The sequence below is a fragment of the Lepidochelys kempii genome, chromosome 8 (assembly GCF_965140265.1).
Source record: "Lepidochelys kempii isolate rLepKem1 chromosome 8, rLepKem1.hap2, whole genome shotgun sequence".
NCBI classification, from domain to species: domain Eukaryota; kingdom Metazoa; phylum Chordata; order Testudines; family Cheloniidae; genus Lepidochelys; species Lepidochelys kempii.
The window spans coordinates 88540940-88560150 of NC_133263.1; the positions used below are offsets into that span (position 1 = coordinate 88540940).

At 40.9% G+C, this 19211-nt stretch overlaps 1 protein-coding gene across 3 annotated transcripts in view; it reads right to left on the bottom strand.

The window, feature by feature from the left end:
- Positions 1–376: 376 nt before the first annotated feature.
- Positions 377–19211, bottom strand: part of IL12RB2 (interleukin 12 receptor subunit beta 2) — a 34050-nt gene continuing 15215 nt past the window's right edge. For 2 of the 3 annotated variants that reach the window (XM_073357403.1, XM_073357401.1), the window contains 8 exons: positions 14582–14801; positions 13218–13409; positions 12057–12158; positions 11817–11972; positions 6947–7084; positions 5303–5390; positions 2944–3043; positions 377–2630 (listed from right to left, as the gene is read on the bottom strand). In XM_073357403.1, the coding sequence (XP_073213504.1) occupies positions 2085–2630; positions 2944–3043; positions 5303–5390; positions 6947–7084; positions 11817–11972; positions 12057–12158; positions 13218–13409; positions 14582–14801 (1542 nt within the window). In that variant the 3' untranslated portion in view covers positions 377–2084. The remainder of the gene's footprint in view (positions 2631–2943; positions 3044–5302; positions 5391–6946; positions 7085–11816; positions 11973–12056; positions 12159–13217; positions 13410–14581; positions 14802–19211) is intronic. The other variant, XM_073357402.1, reaches the window with a different exon arrangement.

Sequence of the window (19211 nt, forward strand, 5' to 3'; positions counted from 1 at the left end):
AATCCAGGCCAGTGAGGGGTTGTCACCTCCTGTAGGCTACCTCACAACACCTTGCTGCTGTCACTCCCAACCTGGGCCACTAGCAGCATGGAGGTCACATGGCTGTGGCTGGTCCAACAGCTTTGACCCCAGCAACCTGTCAGCAACACTCCAGTCACGCTCTGGCTTCTACCAGACTTAGTTACAACCTGCAGGGTGACCCCAATGCATGCCCAGTCCTGGAGTTCCGCAAAAACATGTGTTCTGCAATGTCCAGCCCTCTCCTGGACAGTTCAGACGTTATGGTTTATTGCTCCTGTAAAGAGTCAATATTTTACCATTTGTTAATTTAATTGGTGTTACCAAACAGTTCAGTTCACACATAGCACTGGATTGGTTTAGATTAAAAATAAAACAAGTTTATTAGTAAAAAAGATTTTAAGTGACTTCAAGTATGAAATAAAGTGAGATTGTTACAAGCAAATAAAAGTGAAACCACGTGTCTAAAACTTAAACTAGCAAATTTTGGTTGAAGGCTTTGTTTTAAGGTGGCCTTTCTCACCCCCAGTCTTCCAGCACCAGGGTGACTGACCCTTTCCTTGGTTAGGATCTCTCCTAGAGGCCCAAAGTTGCTGGTGCCTTTGTTGTCTTAGGTGAAAGATATAGCGTGGGCATCTCTGCCCCATTCTTTTACAGTCTGATGAACCTTTGAAGTGGATTCTTCTGAGGGTCACTCTTCAAAGTAAAGTGAATTCAATCAGCAAAGAAGGTGACATGGAGTCTGGTGGTGAAGGAGGCTCCATGCTTTCTTCCCCTACTTGTGTTTGCTGAAATCCAAATGGTTTTGTTTCCTGCCATCTTCTCCCCCTACTGTCTTGAAGGCCCTGTTTACATCTTATATGTAAACTGAGGTAAACTCACAGTTCTTTCCTTAGAACAGGCTTGTTCAACCACTTTTGCCTAGGCAGAGCCAGCTGGTTTTGGAATATGTGCTAATATCAGACAGGGGGACTTCATAACTTTACATACTATATAATGCTGCAACGTCCATTTCACCATATTTTGACCAGCAAGTTACTAATTTTCAAAAGATACCTCACAAGGCATAATTTGCACAACGATTATTACAGTAATGCGTAGGGTGTGAATACAGGGATGCTTTCGATCACGGTCTCCCTCCACAAAAATAATCTGAGACCTCAAAGATGGGGGCGGGGTGGGCTGTCTAAAGTTGATGAGAGAGGGTTGTGTGGATCTGCCCTCTGTATTTCTTCATTTTCAAAGGTTTCAGTGTAGCCATATTCTGCACAGGTACAAGGCAGGGAGGGGCAGCCTTTACCCCACATCAGTGGTTCTTCAATTTATTTGATCGCATCCCCTCCTCCCCCACTCTGCTTTGTGTTTGCAGTAGCCCCCCCCACTAGCACATATACCAATTTAAAAAAAAAACATGCAACTCTCACTAAATATTAAAAACAGTAAGGCACTGATTCAAACAGAGCCATTTAAGTTTAAGGGACTTCCACCTTACCACCGTCCTTCAGCTCTGAAGGCAGTGTCACCACCAGCAGCAGTGCAAAAGAGTGGCATATTGAACAGCTGCTAGGGTGTAAGATGGATGCCCTGTCTCCCTCAAACCTCAAGAGTTCGTCATAGCTGTGGGTACAATCTGCACAGTAAGGGTTTTTTCCCCCTAAAGCTTCTCATACACACCCAGAATACATTCAGTGCCATTTCCCTCCCTCACCCAGTTAGGGAACCTCTGCTCTACATTAAAATGGAACTTTTGGCAGTTAATATATAAGTATGCTCTGCTGTAAGAACTCTCAACTTCTTATCTGTATGAACATGTCACCTACCTCAAAAGCAGGTTCTCATAAGATCCACACAAGAAAGAGATGTAAAACATGTACTATCTCACAAAGTAAGACACAAAACACAACTCGAACCATTTGTATGTTTAGATTTTACACCTTTCCTTTAAATTTCATGAAGTGGATGAGTTGGTACTATCTAACTAAATACAATTTTGTGATTTGTGTATTTGACTAAAGTGCACAGAACCTGGCCAGAATACCAAAAAACAGACATACAAGCTGGACTGCTTAGTCTGTGAAAGAATTGCAGTCAATTTTTACTGCATCCAAAGTAAGTTTCCCTCCACAAGAAAACATTGGCATCAGAACAGAAGTTGCTGGGAAAATGGAGAAGGATTTGCATTCAAATTCATTGCTTTCTTCATTCGTGTCCATAATGGGAGACAATATGTTTGAAGGCAAATAGTTCACAGTCACGTCTGTAAGTGGATTGGAAAGGTGCTCAGAAACCGTTTGAACTTGCTCTGTTTCCTCCAGTACTACCTTTTTGTACAAGTAAGGCAGGTGACACTTATAATTGTCTCCATCATCTGGTGAGCTGGGGGCCAAAGGTTTGTACTCAGAGTTCTTTTCAGTGGATTCCTGTTTCTCGACGCTGTTTTCTATTGTTTGCCAATCATGACCTTCACTGTTTTTAAAGTTGTTGAAGCTGGGTATGTCCTTGAAAGCCATTGGTTCCCTTTTTATGAAGACTTCCTCTACTTCTATAGTTTCAGGCTCTTCAAAACTGCTGAAGTAGCTTAGGAACTGATTGGAATCTAAGTTCAGCTTATCCTGATGGGTGAGGAAAAATATTAATTATTCAGATAGTATCTTCCACCTTGTCAAAATGCAAATAGCTTCCACACAACATCCTTTCTAATACGGCTACTCCTAAAAATAAGTTTCTGCATTGTCCTTGTATCAGGCTGATATGTGATAATCTTAACAGGCCATAAGATTCACAAAGTAATTTCCTGCAATCAGCCCACTGATAATAAATTCACACTTTTTTTGTACCGAGAGATTATGGACATGTATGGCCAAAATCATTTTTAAGGTGAGCTTGACAAGCTTAGTATAAAAATAATTTTGAAAGGTGACTTACCTCTACAGAGGAGTACTTTTTAGCCCACGTAGAGTTAGCTGGGTCTGGAATGGCTTTTCTGTACCACTGAGGTACAAGGACAGAAAGGAGTGAGCATAATCTACAAACAAATTGAACATGTTGGCATTACAATCACAATTGCTAATTCCTGCAAATGTAATGGCTTCAAACTATATTGCATACACCCTCATGTTTAAATCTGACGTATTAAATTGGGACACCACACAATGCCGAGATACCAAATAATCAATATTTTACTTAGTGTAGACTGCTTTAGTCTGGACCAGTAGAAATTCCAGCCTGCCAGTATTTGGTAATTTGCAATTTACTTTGTTGGAACCTGTATTAAAGCAATTTAGTTTTAAGATCAATCTGGATAAAACTGTTGTGATGTTGACTGGTAGGTTCTCAAATTCTTCGCTTTGTTAACATCTGTGGCTGCTCTCTCAGCTGAGGGCACCTGCCAACCTACGCTCAGACGGTTTGCAAACTCAGGGTCTTGCTATTTATTGCTGCTCCTGGATTCCCCAGATGGCAACAGTGACAAGAAATCTCTTATTCAGTTTTCAACTGGCCAAGACATGCACTTTTTCCTCTCTGATGTGGACCGCACATCTGTTTACCTCAAAGCTTGACTATTGCAGAAACCTCTGCCTTGAGTTGACCTTGAAGAAGCTAATCTGGAATGCAGCTGTTTGACTTGTCCAGGTAAACAGGAGCACTCTTACACCTGTGCTCTGTCCCAACTGCCAGTGACTTTCTCAACTCATATATGACCACATTGAACCCTAATGGAAGATGCATCTCTGTCCAGGCTTTCCATTAGATGGACTTTCAATTTAAACCATGTAAAGTGTACACTAATATTGCATGATGTACACCCCTACAAGCCAATAAACTGTCTCTTCCCATCCCTGCTCCTAGTGCTGGGATGTAAAAAAGGGTCCTCAAGCATGTTTGTCTTAGCCCCAGTGACTCTGTGCAGAGCACCTGACAAGGCTGAACTTTCACCTAACAGTGTAACAATAGCTTCTAGAGGCTCCAGTCGGGGATTGGGGGCCACGGTGCTAGGCACTCGTGTGTAGGTATCTAACCCCCCCCCCCCGCCCCAAAAGTCAATTCCTGCCCCCAAAAGCTTAGAATCTAAATTTCTGGCCAGTTCTATTAGGGATTGTAGTTCAACTCTACATTCTGGGCTGCTGTTTTCATATCCTATCCTAATTCTTCACAGCTGCAAACACTACTCTCGCTCCTGTGGCCAAGAGGACAAGGGACTGTTTCTGAGACACTGATTCTGCATCATAATTTACCACAAAGTAGACAAAACACTGCAAGTAGCTCCCACCTGTAATGTATCACCTCTGTGATGCTGCTCCCTTAGAAGTATAGGAATTGCCATACTACATCAGACCAGTAGTCTGTCTAGCTAGTATCTGATAGAGGCCAGCAACAGATGCTTCAACAGAAACTCATGCAGTAAGCAGTAATGGAGTGGTCTGTCTTCAGGAAGTTTCATCCTAACTCTGATAGTTAGAAGTTGTCTTATGTTCAGAAGCATGAGAGTTACATCCCTTCCATAGCTCTTGTTTTCATAGCTCCTTACTAAGGTAATGCTGGATATTTTTGTTAACCATATAGACTGAAATTTGCTAAGCTGGAGGCCCAGATAGTGACTCTTCTGATGTAGCTCCCAAACTTCGTTGTCTCTGCTGTTATCATTTTGTGGTGGTCATTGAGTCAACAAGCTAGTATATAATCTACTTTGCCTTTTAACTTTAAGTATATCTTAAAAAAAAGTGGACCCTTCAAGTTTTTTAATGAATTAAATTTGGAAGGTAGCTGATATAGGGAAATCCTTGTGGCATCAAAACTGTTCTGTAACCTCAGATAATTAGAGAGCTCTTCTGTTCTATGACCTATATTTTGTTCTGGTCTCTAGACATCTATTATTTCCTTGGTGTGTGTTGCTTTATGAAGACAAATTCCTCCTCCTAAGAGTTTTCAGTCTAAGGGCTCGATTGTGTTCTCAGTGAAGTTAACAGGAGTCTTGTCATTCATTTCAGTGGGAGAAGGATTAGGTCCTAAGGGTTAAACTTGAAAAAAAAATTATATATAGGGGGTCTGTGCGCATTCTCAATTGGTGCATTTCTGAACCTGCATCTATTTACATGTACAAATACCTAACTTTGTGCTCTGTTTTTATTTAATATCATTTATGCATTTTGTTTGGCATCTTATAAATTTCAAGTAAAATTTCAAAGACGTTTAGAACAAGTTGTAAAAAGACATGATTATACATTCTAAAGAAAACTCTACTTTATTTTTGGAGTTCAGATATGATCAAAAAGAATTCACTTACGCTTTTTGAACAGATTGCACAAAGCAAATGCAGGTTGAAATGCCGAAGAAGATGCAAGCAGCCGAAACAATAATCCATTCAGAAGCACCTGCAAATCCAGCAAATCCATGTTGATAAACAGCAACAATCAGGTTTTAAATATGCTAACTCAACTGTGTGGATGGTTTAACTATGATAGTCCTGGGGTATGCTCTCTTGCTCATAAACTAAAAAGAACTGAGTACATTTAAGAACTGGAATTTGGCACTGCTGAAATGCTAAGAAAAAAGAGTACTTTGTAACAGGGGGCTCTCCATTTGGCAATTTCACCCAAGACTGTCTAATATATGCAGCCCTTTAATCTTTGTCTTGGGCCACTGCACTTAACATCGACATATGCAGCAAATAAACCTAGAGTCAGTAAGAGGGACTGTGGTAGCGAGCGCTAAGCTAGGCAGAAAAGCTTTTAAACAGTAAATATACTATGCTGTATCTGTGAAAATCAAAATTAGAGCTGGTCAGGAATTTTTCTGACAGACAATTCACTTTTTGCAAAATCATAATTCATTGAGGGAACATTTTGATTTTGCTGAAGTTTTTAATTTTTTTGTTAGGGAAACTGAAATGAAATATTTTGGTTTAGATCGATTCAAATCTGAATACTTCAGTTTGTCGAACTGAATCAAAATATTTCATTTAAGGTCAGTCCAACATGAATCTGTGTCTGCCTCAGCTGCCACAGTGCCTCATGGGAACTGTACTTGAGGTGCCTCATGCCCCCATTCGCTACAGGCCAGGCTCCCTACCTGGACATCTCCCATGATGCACCATGGCCTCTCCTCTGAACTGCTGTGGTGCATGATGGGAGTCACATAATCACTGTACATTGTAGGAGAGCTGACAAACCAAAATGAAACTTTTTGATATTTACTAATCACAATTTTTCTGAACTTTCTGTTATATGTGTAAAATTTTGTTCTTTGACTTTCTGTCCCAATTTGGGATGAAAACAAATTTCAAACTATGGGAATTTCCCAGGGGTTGGAAAGTCTGATTCTACCAGCTCTAGTCAAAAAATGTAAAAAGGGGTCTGACTTTGTAACTGGCATTACAGGCATAATTGTGTGGAATACACACACAAAGAGAGAAAATTCTGAATATAGGAAACATCTGAAATAGCTGAGAATTACAGGAATTCAGAAATAATACTATTTTATTTTATTTATTTACTGGAGTCAGTGGGAATTTTGCCATTCTCTTCAATGTGAGCATAATCAGGCCCTACTTTATCCCTAGCTTAAATATGTAAGTAGTAATTTGAGGCCAATGGGACTGTTTACATTGAAGTCTGTGCCAAAACTCCTATTACCTTCAGTGAGGTCAAACTTGCCTTACTCGTGTGAACAGTCCCACTGGGCTCAAATTACTACTTGCATATCCTATTTGTCTCTACAGATGTCTTGGGGGAAAGTGGGCAATTGGAAGAAAAAAAACACATGCACAATTTTATAACCAGCTGAAAATATCTGATTATTTACTCTCTGTAAGGATTAACGGGAGTAGGTACAATCCAAATCTGTGTGAAAGGGCTGGGGAAAGGGATAGGCTAAGGTGTCTTTCTGCTAGCTCCTCACACAAAGATCTTAAGATGAAGCTATTCGTTACTTTCTAGGTAAACCAGTTCCTCGTTCCCAATAGGGCTTTCTCCAGCCATGGTTGAAGCTGTCATCCACAAAACATAGTTCACACCATGCTGCAGGTTTTTCATTAAAAATGAATTTCTGGAAGTTTCTTTATGGATGACTGAAAAGAGTGAAAAAAAGAGAAATCAACAAAGAATGCAGTGTTTTTATTTCTCTTGTTTAATTCTAAAGAACTGAACCATCAATTCTCCATCTCACTTCTTGCTCCCTCCCTCTCCTTGTTCTCCAAATCTTTTCTTCACTGCTTTCTCCTACTCTTGGCTACCCATCTTTATTTTTCTTTATGACCTGTGCTCTGAACAGGCTCCTCCTTCACCAAGTGCCCTGCTTTCTCCTCTAAATCTCTGTGCAGCTTCTTTCATGAAGCTTTTTCAACCCAGATCTCTGTCCCCTTTGCCCTTTTGAATCTGAGCCATTGTCTTGTTATCCTATTTGTCTGAATTAGATCATATGCTGCTCAGGGTAGGGACTATGATTGCTATGTTTGATAAGCACTAAGTATGCTTAAAGGACTTCGTAAATAACCATGTCCTGTACATAAAGAATTTAACAGTACCATTTTCTGCCCTACTTTAACTGGTGTGATTCCTAAATTGTAAAGGAACACTAAGCATAGATTAGTAGTGTTCATATTTGAGCAGCTACTTTTACTTTCTATCGGCTGCTCCTGCAATGAGCTCCAAGAAGGATGGACTCAAATTCCCATTTGGAGCCCTACTTCAAGTCAGTGCAGCTCCATGTGGTCACAGGGGTCTGCTTATGCAGCATTTGTAATAGGACGTGGTGGGGCAGGTGTACAAATTATATAAATGTGCTTTCATTTTCTACCCCAATGATTAAGGCTATGATTCTGCCATGGAGGTCATGGATTCTGTGACTTTCCTGGACTTCTTTGGGGGCAGGACTGGAGCAGCTGTCAGCCCCAGGGCTGCTAGAACAGCTGACTAGCGGCAGCCAGCCCAAGCCACTGAACAGCTGACCAGCAGGCAGCCCCAGGGCCACTGGACCAACTGACCAAGGGCTCAGCCCCATAGCCTCTGGAGCAGCCGTCCCCTGGAACAGTGCCGCAGGAACAGTGGTGGGGCTAGAGCAGCTGCAAGTCCTGGCAGCACTCTGTCCCTCCTCCTCTCCTAGGTATTTTTAGTAAAAGTCAGGGACAGATTGTGGGCTTCCATGAATTTTTGTTTATTGTCTGTGACCTGTCTGTGACTTTTACTAAAAATCACCTTGCTCAATCGGTCCTTCAGCCCTTGTATAGTTTGCACCGATCACAACACATCTGCCATTCTTCTCATATCCTGGCCTCCCTTCTCCATGTACGGCCATGTCTTTTCACAATAAAATCTTCCCATCTCTTTGGAGGTCAGCCGAGTGGTCGTTTCAGTTCCCATGGGTACCACTCAGCAACAGCTGCAGTCCATCGATTGTCAGTGAGCCTCACTATATGCCTGACCCATTGCGTTTTACTATGCCTGCTCTCAATAACAACGTCTTGCACTTCACTCTGCTGTCTGATCACTTCTTTGGGAACTCGGTCGCGGACTGAAATTCCCAGAATTCTTCATCGCCCTCTCCGTGACAGACAGTTGCTGCTCCTCTGACTTCATCAGCGTCCATGTTTCACTGCCATACAACCTTGCTAGCAGTACTGTTGAATTGAAGAGGCTGGCGAGTGTTGCCTTGTTGATTTTTTCCTTAGAGAACATCCTCGATAGAATTGGAATGCGCACCAGCCTGCTTTCTTTCTTCGCAAGAGTTCACCTTCCTGATTGTGGAGCGTGTTAATTTCTTGGCCCAAATAGACATATTGCTCAACTTCTATTTGTTCTCCCTTGATTTGTTATCTGGGTTTTTGGCAAGGTATCAGACTGCATAAATTTAGTTTTGGAGCAGTTAATTTTCAGTCTGACTTGGCTGCTTTTTGTGTTGAGTTCTTGCAGTATTTTCTGCAGTTTGATAGTATTTTCGGCTATCAACACTTACTAAAAATACTGTGACAAAATCTTAGCCTTACCGATGATTCATTACTAGTTTTTCTGAATGTAAAAAATCCCTGCCTGTAGCTCCAAATGGATCAGAAGCCCCCAGACCACAAAGTGGTCTGTTCACAGGATTAGGAGCTAGCTAATAGTTGCTCATTGAATAGATCCATAGTGAGTGTCCTATATCTAAGCTTTTATTATTTTATTAAATCTCATCAAAATCCCTGTGGTAGCAAAACTATTCCTCAAACTGTGAACTTGGATGTAAATCAGTGCAGACGGTGGCATGTTTTCTTCTAGCCCAGTGGTTCTCAAACTTGTTCTGCTGCTTGTGCAGGGAAAGCCCCTGGTGGGCCGGGCTGGTTTGCTTACCTGCCGCATCCTCAGGTTCGGCCGATCATGGCTCCTAGTGGCTGCGGTTCGCTGCTCCAGGCCAATGGGGGCTGCGGGAAGAGGCGTGGGCTGATGGACGAACTGGCTGCCACTTCCGGCAGCTCCCATTGGCCTGGAGCAGCGAACCGTGGCCACTGGGAGCTGTGATCGGACGAACCTGCGGATGCGGCAGGTAAACAAACTGGCCTGGCCCGCCAGGGGCTTTCCCTGCACAAGCGACGGAACAAGTTTTGGGAACTGCTGTTCTAGACAATAGCGATCTTGTACTGCCCCATTACAGTAGTACATGAACACCTCATAATCTTTTAATGTATTTATTCTTTCAACACCTGGTGAGGGAGGGGAGTAATACTGGCTTTTTTTTTTTTTTAACTGACAAGATGTTGAGGGACAGAGAGGCTAACTGACTTGCTCAAGGTCATACAGGAATTCTGTCAGAGCAGGCAACTGAGCCTACATGTCTCAAGTCCTAAGCTAGTGCCCTAACTGCTGTCCTTCTCTGTGTTAGCTATTTGTGTAGAAATAAACTGCATTTACATAAGGAAGAAAACCAACTGGATAAAGCACAGAGGACAAAATTAAAAACTAAACTGGCTCCTATAAAATTACTTTAAAGGTGAATGAGAGTGTGTGGGTTTTTTTGTCTGCTTCTTTCTAATATATTTTTAAAAAAGGGCCTGAATGCATTTTCTCAGGAGGCTGTTGGGAGTAAGGGGGCCGTGGGGGGTGGGTGCTTTTGTTTGTTTTTTAAGTGGGAAGTGGTTTTTGCTTTTTTTTTTTCCTCTCTCTTTCTTAGAAACAATAAATCGTCTCTCTGTCTGTTGGCAGAATTCTTGGCTGCCTCAGAAATGTGAGCTGGGAGGGTTCTCATTCCATAATGTAGGAGCCAGCTGGCCAAATCCTTATCCAAGAAGTTTTCTCCAATTCTTTAGTTAAAAGGGGTGTTGTTAAAAAAGAAAAAAATCCATAGTTTTAAGCAGTGACTATAAACTGCTTCCTCTCTCAGGTTCCAATTCTGCAAACACTTACATTCTTAACTTCACTACTATGTACTGTCCCATTGATTTCAGTGGAACTACTCACAATAATAAAGTTAAACTCATGCACAAGCAGCATCAAGGTCTCAATTAGGTTTCGCTTCCTTGGTATCTCTGATGTCATAAACTTACTACTTCTCTGGTCACCCAAAATACCTGGGTAGATAAGACCTGAATTTCATTTAAAGAAAGTCAAAAGAAACATGTCTTCTAGGCCATCTTCATACATACTTAATGAGCAGAAGACCCACCCCAGCATCATGGAGGTACTACAGGCTGAGATTTGTGGCCTTCCCACAATGATTAATTGACCTAATCTTACCCACAGGTGCTGTCAATAAGAAACTTGAGAGCAGAGAAAAAAGTGGGATTCAGGGTTTGTTTTGTTTGGTTACAGTGTAAAAGGTGAGTCTATATATGGTTTATAGCCGAAAACAGAATCAATAATGAAAAGAAGCTATGTAAAGACAAAGATGTGTGACTGGGGAGAAGATATTTGAGAGACACAGTGTTCTAAAACAGTAAAGGACCTTGCAGTTGAAGTGATGCAAGTAGGAGTAAGGAGAACAGAGGGGCATGTGTGGCTGCAACGAGGTAAGTTTTTTTGTATTAATCTTGAGAACCTAGAAAGCATACAGAAGATTTAACACTATTGTGGGTGTAGTAAGACTTATTGCAGTACAATGATTACTAGATATTGCCTGATGACTGGATATTTTTATCCTCTGCATATCACTGGTTAGTGGTGAAAGATCACCCTTGCCTCAAAAGATGTTTATGAGATGACATTTTGAAAGGCATATTTGTGTTTTAAGAACTCTGTTGTTGCGGTGCCTGGATACAATTGAGAAAGGAATGTATATGGGTTTGTCTCTTCTGAGAGGGGGTGGTGGATATAGGAATTACAGTGTTCATGGGATAATAGATGATTTGCACAATAAGAAAGTGGTGTGTATGTATGTATGTACTGCTTAAAAACTTCATTGGTATGTGTATATCCTGCATGATTTCTGGGTAAATCTGTTACCTTATCCAATCTATAACTAAAAAGGACTACATCAATTACTGTTTAAACAACTTTAAGTAGATAATTCAAGAGTAGCAGTTTGCACAGATATCAAATAGCATTAGTTTATTCTACTTTCGTCTTGCTAGTACAAGTGACACATTTTTTAAAAACTGACTCTCCAGTCCCTTCTGCAGATATTTTTAGTAGAGAGGGGCCCAAACCAAAACCTGGAATCTTTGGCTCCAAACTCTGGGGAAGTTCAGCTCTGGAGCCAAGCCTTGTGGCTTTTGGGCCCACGTGTATCTTTCTGAATGCGTTTTTTCTCTTACCTAGAACAATGGGGTTCATATTTTCAAATGTCCTGTACAAGAATAGGGTTTATGTTCTACTTATTTTTTGCCAGATACCTACCATAAACTTTAGGGCCTTCCTCTGAGTTTTTCTTCTGCAAGTATATTTTGTAGCTAGTGACACAGCCCATTTGCTGGTGGCCTGGAATTTCTTCCCATGAAACCCAAACACCATCTCCTTTTACTGCTGTATAAACCTGGGGGCCAGCTGATGGTGCTGCAAAACACAAGATATTCTTTTAAGGACAAATGTTTAGGCTAGTTTAAACAAAACGTCTCAGACTGAATAGCCAGAGCTTGCCTTCCTGTTTCGAGTATCCTCTAGCTGAAGCCACTTGCCCAGTTCTGTTCCTATAAAGTGCAAATACGTTGATGTCATAGCACACATCATGCTTTATGTTCTCTGAAACGAGAGAGATTGGATATGTGGTCAATTGAAATATTATTAACCCAACTAACCATCTAAAGTGGAGACTAGTCTTCAATTTTATTGCATGTATTCTTCACATTGAGCAAGAGGCTCTTTATGTTCTCCTCTCTGGCAGCTTTGCATCATCTCTCTGTTTGTGTAAGTAGCTTTAATGTTTGTGAAAGATGTCAAGCTAACAGTCCTGAAGACTGAAGTCCTTTATATAGCCATGGAGTGGGTACAGCACAGGCCACCACAGTGGAAGAAAAGTCAAAAGTCTGAGGAAAATCTCTTCAACCATTTTTGAGTAATGGGAAAGCAGAGGAGAAAACAAGCCGTTACACGGTTCACAGCTTTAATATATATGATAGATGGCTGCTGTAGCAAAGCCAAATTGGAAGCAGTGCCAGTGATGGCCTCCTATCCCACATTCATAACCATGGAATATGAGCACCTTCCCACTAGAAGGGTCTCCGGGGGTTGTGAGATGCTGCTAGTACCTCACTCTGCTCCTGGAGAGTACAAGATAGTAGTAGCATGAGCTTGCTTGTTGTTTTCTGATCTACTTCAGAAACAGCATGGTCCTTACTCCTGAAAAGCCCAGCCAACAAGGTACAGTCCTAATACAGTATATTAGAAAGACTATTTATAGCTGTAAAAAGCAAAGTATTAATGCCTAGATGGTCCTTCAGCATACTTTGTACTGATTCTGTGGTACTGGTGGGATTAATGATAAAGTTGCCTTGTTAATCTGTTTGTGTTCAGACTTTGTGTAGCACTGTTCTTAAATCATCTGGAAGGACTACTACATATGGAATGCGAGAGAACTGACACAGAACAGTCCATTTACCAGTTACAAACATACAAGGAGTCACTGACAATCTTAGTTGCGCTAGGTTAGACTATTATATAGCAGCCACTAAATATTTTTTAAATGCTTTAAATACTGTAACTGTTCATCTTGGTCTAGTAGAAATTAACAGTGAATCAGATGGTTCCTAACAAAGAGCTTTCTAATTGGAAGGAGAATCCACTTCTAAACTGTACAATTACCTGATATTGTTGTCGACAAATTGGATACTGGAATTTTTATCCAGTTCAGATGGGGTTCAGGGCTACGTGTCTCTGCCCATTCCACTATATATCCATTGATGAAGGCTGCGGATTCAACGGGAGGCTCCCAACTGACAAAGATGCTGTTATTCCCCATTGGTTTAACAGAGATGCTTTGTGGAGGAGGTAAATCTTAAAAAGGAGGAAAAAAAACACACAAGTTGCCTGTTACACTCCCTTAAACAATATGACTTATTTGAATCTGTTACTCATGGTCTGTTGTATTTTGACTTGTGAGAGGACACATATCCAATCTACTGCAGTTGCTGCCTTTCTTCATCTTAGTGCTACACGGTGTGCAGAATCCTTCATCAGAGGGAAAAGCTCTTTGTGCTAGTCTGATTACTAAGCTGCTAAAACAATGGGGTTTGTTCGTTTGGCTGTTTTTATTGCTATCTTGTATCATGGTACAGCAACCGGAGCAGTGCTAGCTTTACACCTTTATCCCCTTGGTCTTCACATGGCTTCTACCTACCAACCATTCTAATACTGCCCATGCTTCCACCAAGAGTCTGGAACATGTGTGATCCACATAATAGTAAAATTTTGCTTTCAGACACAGGGCCACATTACTCTCTTCTGCAGGGAAAAGCTGTGGGAGGGAAGCTGGTGACGAAGGTGGGTTAGGAAGTTTCTGTCTACCACTGAAGTATGACCATGCCACAGATCTGACCTTGGTACAACAAACATGGTTGAGGTGTGTCCACGCAGCTGCTTTTTTCACAATACAGCCATGTATCAACTGTCTCTAGCCATCTCAGGCAGCCTAAATAAAGAGGGCCTATATCAACACATTCTCAGCAGATATGCCGTACTGTCTCAGCTGGGGAGAGAGTATCTAGAAACAGTAATGCAGAGCAGAAAAAGCAACACGTGGAGTAATGCACCCTGTGAATATCCTACTGCAAAGTTAGGACAGGGCCCAGTAGGGGATCCTATCAATAGTTTAAAAATAAGCATTACTCCTGGGCTACAAGAAGGCAACTATGTGCCAGCCTAGGCTTCAGAGAAGGATGAAACCTGGCTAGCTGAGTCCAGCTGCTGAATATTAACCATGATACGTGGACACAATGTGCTTAGAGCCAATCATATTGCTCATTAATTACAAGCTCTGACAAATTATAGCATATACAGCAAGCTTCATAAGCACTAATCTTAACTGTATAAAGAGGTAACAGGGCTTTGAATGACCTTCTAGTTTAGGCTGCTGTAGCACAAAAGCTGAATACTTCAGAACGCAGAGTTCTGCTCTGCTCAAAAGCAAGAGCCAATATTTCTCGTAACTCAAGCAGTAAAGGTGTTACCTAAAATACTCAGATCAGTAATGATGGATGTTGGAGGTGAGTTTCCTTTTGAATTATGAGCATAGACCATTATGTTATAATCCACCTTGGGGAGGACTCTTGTGTAGTGGGTTTGTGTGGTAATGGTCACGTTTGTTGTTCTAGGACTCGTCTGGTTTAGTGCTTGAAAGTCCAGTATGTAATGCAGGATCTTTCCTCTTGCTTCTGACTTGCTCATAACCTACGAAGAAATATACTGTATTACTTTTCCCCATTATTTTCCTGGCAAGATCACAAATATTCAAAAACAGGAATTTGTCAAAACTGTTAAGAGCACCTTGCACTAGCACTGTTCAACTGAAATTAGTTAACTGAAGTGCTTCAAGAGACTTTGGAAAGTTTTCACATCTGCTCTTGGATAAAGATGTTGTTAGCTGTCTGAGAACTACACATCTTACCAAAAGCTATGGCTAGCAGTTCACAGGAGCGTCTGGTGCCTTTACAATAGCCTGTGCATAATGCAAGTACAATATAAAGGTCAATATAGTAATAATTAACTCAACAGTAAAAGGTACAATGCCTAAAAAAATTAGCATAAACAAACATGCCAGCAGAAGAGGCTGTAATAACTGATGAGGAATCATGTCTAGAAAAATACATGAATTCAGATCAAATATTTGGAATATAATTGGGGTGTTTTTGTTTTTATATACATAAAGGCTTTTCATATTCAAGATGTACCAGAGCCTTCTACACAGTAACATTCTGTTTCTGAGAATTCTGTAATTATGAAACAAATGCAGCAGCTATTAAAGAATCAGCATTGGATGTTAGAAAAGATATTATGAAGACTGGAGAAAGTTTATGAGGATCCTGCCATTTCCACTCTATCAAAAACAGCAATGAACTCTTCCAGCAGATACAAACAGAATGAGATACAACAACCCTGGATGACCTTGTAAACTGGAGTAACAGTAATAGGATGAAATTTAATAGTGAGAAGTGTAAGGTCATGCATTTAGGGATTAATAACAATAATTTTAGTTACAAGCTGGGGATGCATCAATTAGAAGTAACAGAGGAGGAGAAGAACCTCAGAGTATTGGTTGATCACAGGATGACTATGAGCCACCAATGTGATATGGCCGTGAAAAAAGCTAATGAGATCTTGGGATGCATTACGCGAGGTATTTCCAGTAGAGATAAGGAGGTTTTAGTTATACAAGGAACTGGTGAGACCACACCTGGAATACTGTGTGCAGTTCTGGTCTCCCACGTTTAAGAAGGATGAATTCAAACTGGAACAGGTACAGAGAAGGGCTACTAGGATGATCCAAGGAATGGAAAACCTGTCTTATGAAAGACTCAAGGAGCTTGGCTTGTTTAGCCTAACCAAAAGAAGGTTGAGGGGAGATATGATTGCTCTCTATAAATATATCAGAGGGATAAATAGCGGGGAGGGAGAGGAATTATTTAAGCTCGGTACCAATGTGGACACAAGAACAAATGGATATAAACTGGTCATCAGGAAGTTTAGACTTGAAATTAGACGAAGGTTTCTAACCATCAGAGGAGTGAAGTTTTGGAACAGCCTTCCAAGGGAAGCAGGGGGGAAAAGACCTATCTGGCTTTAAGATTAAACTTGGTAAGTTTATGGAGGAGATGGTATGATGGGATAATATGACTTTGGCAATTAATTGATCTTTAAATATTCATGGTAAGTAGGCCCGATGGGACGTTAGATGAGGTGGGATCTGAGTTACTAAAGAGAATTCTTTCCTGGGTATCTGGCGGGTGAATCTTGCCCACATGCTCAGGGTTCAGCTGATAGCCATATTTGGGGTCGGGAAGGAATTTTCCTCCAGGGCAGATTGGAAGAGGCCTTGGAGGTTTTTCGCCTTCCTCTGTAGCATGGGGCATGGGTCACTTGCTGGAGGATTCTCTGCTCCTTGAAGTCTTTAAATCATGATCTGAGGACTTCAATAGCTCAGACATAGGTGAGAGGTTTATTGCAGGAGTAGGTGGGTGAGATTCTGTGGCCTGCATTGTGCAGGAGGTCAGACTAGATGATCATAATGGTCCCTTCTGACCTTAATATCTATGAAAACCCCTACTGTTGAAGGGAAGTGTGCTGGTGAAAGCCCCATCTACTGATGGAGAGTGCTGCAATTACACTGACACAGAATCCTCCCAAAGTAGCATCAGGCTTACAATTTTTGTTTTTATATTTTTGCCTTTGCATCAAAAACTGAGACTTCAACTTTTGTTATGTACTTTTGTTATGAACCTGCTATCTTCAGTTTTTTTAAAGAATCCATTTAGATGGCATAGGCATATCTTGGGGTTTTTTTTAAAATTTATTTATATGCAGACACTAGAGCGATCAAAGGGACACTACTCTGTAGCTTAGATACCAAATTACAATCTGACAACATTCTCTAGTTACCTCATTTTTATTATTGTTCATAAGCCCGTTGCAATTTATACAACAAAATATACAGCAAAGAGATGTGGGCTGAAGTTCTATGGCCTGTGTTCTACAGGAGGTCAGGCTAAATGATCATCTAATGGTTTCTTCTGTCCTTAAAATCTTTGCCAAGATAAATACTAATTCTATGGCAGAGAACCTTAATTATATAGTAATCACAGAGCAATCTCTCTACCTGTCTATGATTTCTACAGCTTTGCAAAACTTTTAGCTCATAAATGAACTATTTGAGGTGCAATTATACCTTTAAGAAAACATCCTAGGCAACTCAGTAAGGCTGTACAAACCACTATCTTATCCCTGCTACAGGATTTTATAGGTTGGTTTCAAATTATACAGAAAGGTCATCATTCTGTTAAATTACTTTTCCTTAAGGGAAACAAATATATAAAACTTTAATCCAGCTTTCCCTCTCTGTAGAGGAGAAGAATGGAAAGCTGGTATTTGTGGGACCTGTGGTAAAACAATGGCTTATGTCCTGGGTGGTGGTTCCATGGAGGCTAACACACTTTGTTTCCCAGAGCTGTGTCCGTAAGCTAACAAACCTGAGATCAGCAATGTTAGCTGACTCCATTCAAAAACCCAGAAAAACAATGCAATTATTTGCTAGATAGCTTTGTGTGCATCTAAAATAACCCACTGTGTTTCTGCTTCTGCTCAAATGCATCTTCTACCAGGTAGCTACGCGTAATTAAAGTAACGCTTATGGCTAGGATTTTCAAAGGAGTTTAAGGTAGTTAGGCACCTAAATCCCATTCAATCAGATCAGTTCACCGGGAATTGGTCACCTAACTCCTCCTCCTTTGAGAATCCCCATTGCAAAGTTGTGCCATTAGCTGCTACCTTAGCTTCTCTTCAGTGCTGAAAGGATCTCTTTTTTTTTTTTTTGAGAAAACGATTAATTAGATGCTGCTATCCAGGGAGAAGGAGAGAGGGAGGTGGAAGTCCTGTCACTGAGAAATATAAAGAAGAAAAATCGCTGCTCATGTAATACCTGCAAAAAGATATTCTACCTGTGCTCCCCCTGCTGTGGAAAATTACTAATGAACACCATCTTGGGATCTGTGACAGTTCTGGAAGCACTGATTAGAACAATAGAAATAGTAATTCCTAGATCTGTCTGTCTGCCTAATGAAAGAAAACGGATTCTTGTGCCTCCTCATATACAATCTCCCTGTTGTAAGTTTTTATAATATGAACATACTACGTGTGGGCTTTCGCTTGTCCATTAAAGGCTTGATTTCAAGCCCACTGTCCTCCATGTAGTCTTTCCATACAAGCTTTGAATCAGGCCCTAATTCAGCATCTCCTCTGATGGCAGCTGGGAGAGTTGTCATTTCCTGAAAAAATATACCAGCACATCTTTCCTCCTTTCCAGGAAGGGGTACAGTCTGATGTGCGTGTATTCCTTATAAGAATAAAGAATTGGAAAACAAACTCAGGAAATCGGAATGACTTCAAGAACAGCTGCTGTGCCTACCAATCGTCACTACTGTGGTCTGTCACTAATCTGAATGACAAACTATCTGTTTGTTCAGTGCTTTTCACATCTTCCACATCTTGCTTCAGAAGCTCAAGCTGCCTATTTTAAGTAACTCAGCCACTGTTCCTTCCAATACCCATTTCAAGGTGAGGTAACGTTTTTCTGATTCAGACATCTATTTATAGTAATAGTCCTCTTTGCTAGAAAATGACACTCGTATCAACAACTGTCCTTTAATAACAAATTTTCACTTCCTCCAGTTTCTGGAATAGAGGTAGGAAGGAAGTACAGTAGCACCCTAAGCATTATTTGAAAGCTTATTGAGACTGGTTAACTTAACTCATTATCAGAAAGTAGCTGGTCAGCGGTGGCACTTCATGTTGGAGAAGGCCTGAATATATTGCTTTTAATTAGCAGAAGCATATTTGTTGTGACTAGAAGTAGCAGCTACTGTGTCAATAACTTACCAGATACAAAGGAAGTGTTACTACTTCATATAACACAAGGACCTGGGAGTCACCCAATGAAATTAATAGGCAGCAGGTTAAAAACAAACAGAAGGAAGTATGTCTTCACACAGCGCACACTCAACCTGTGGAACTTGTTGCTAGGGTAAGTTGTGAAGGCCAAAACTATAACAGGATTCAAAAAAGAACTAGATAAACTCATGGAGGACAGGT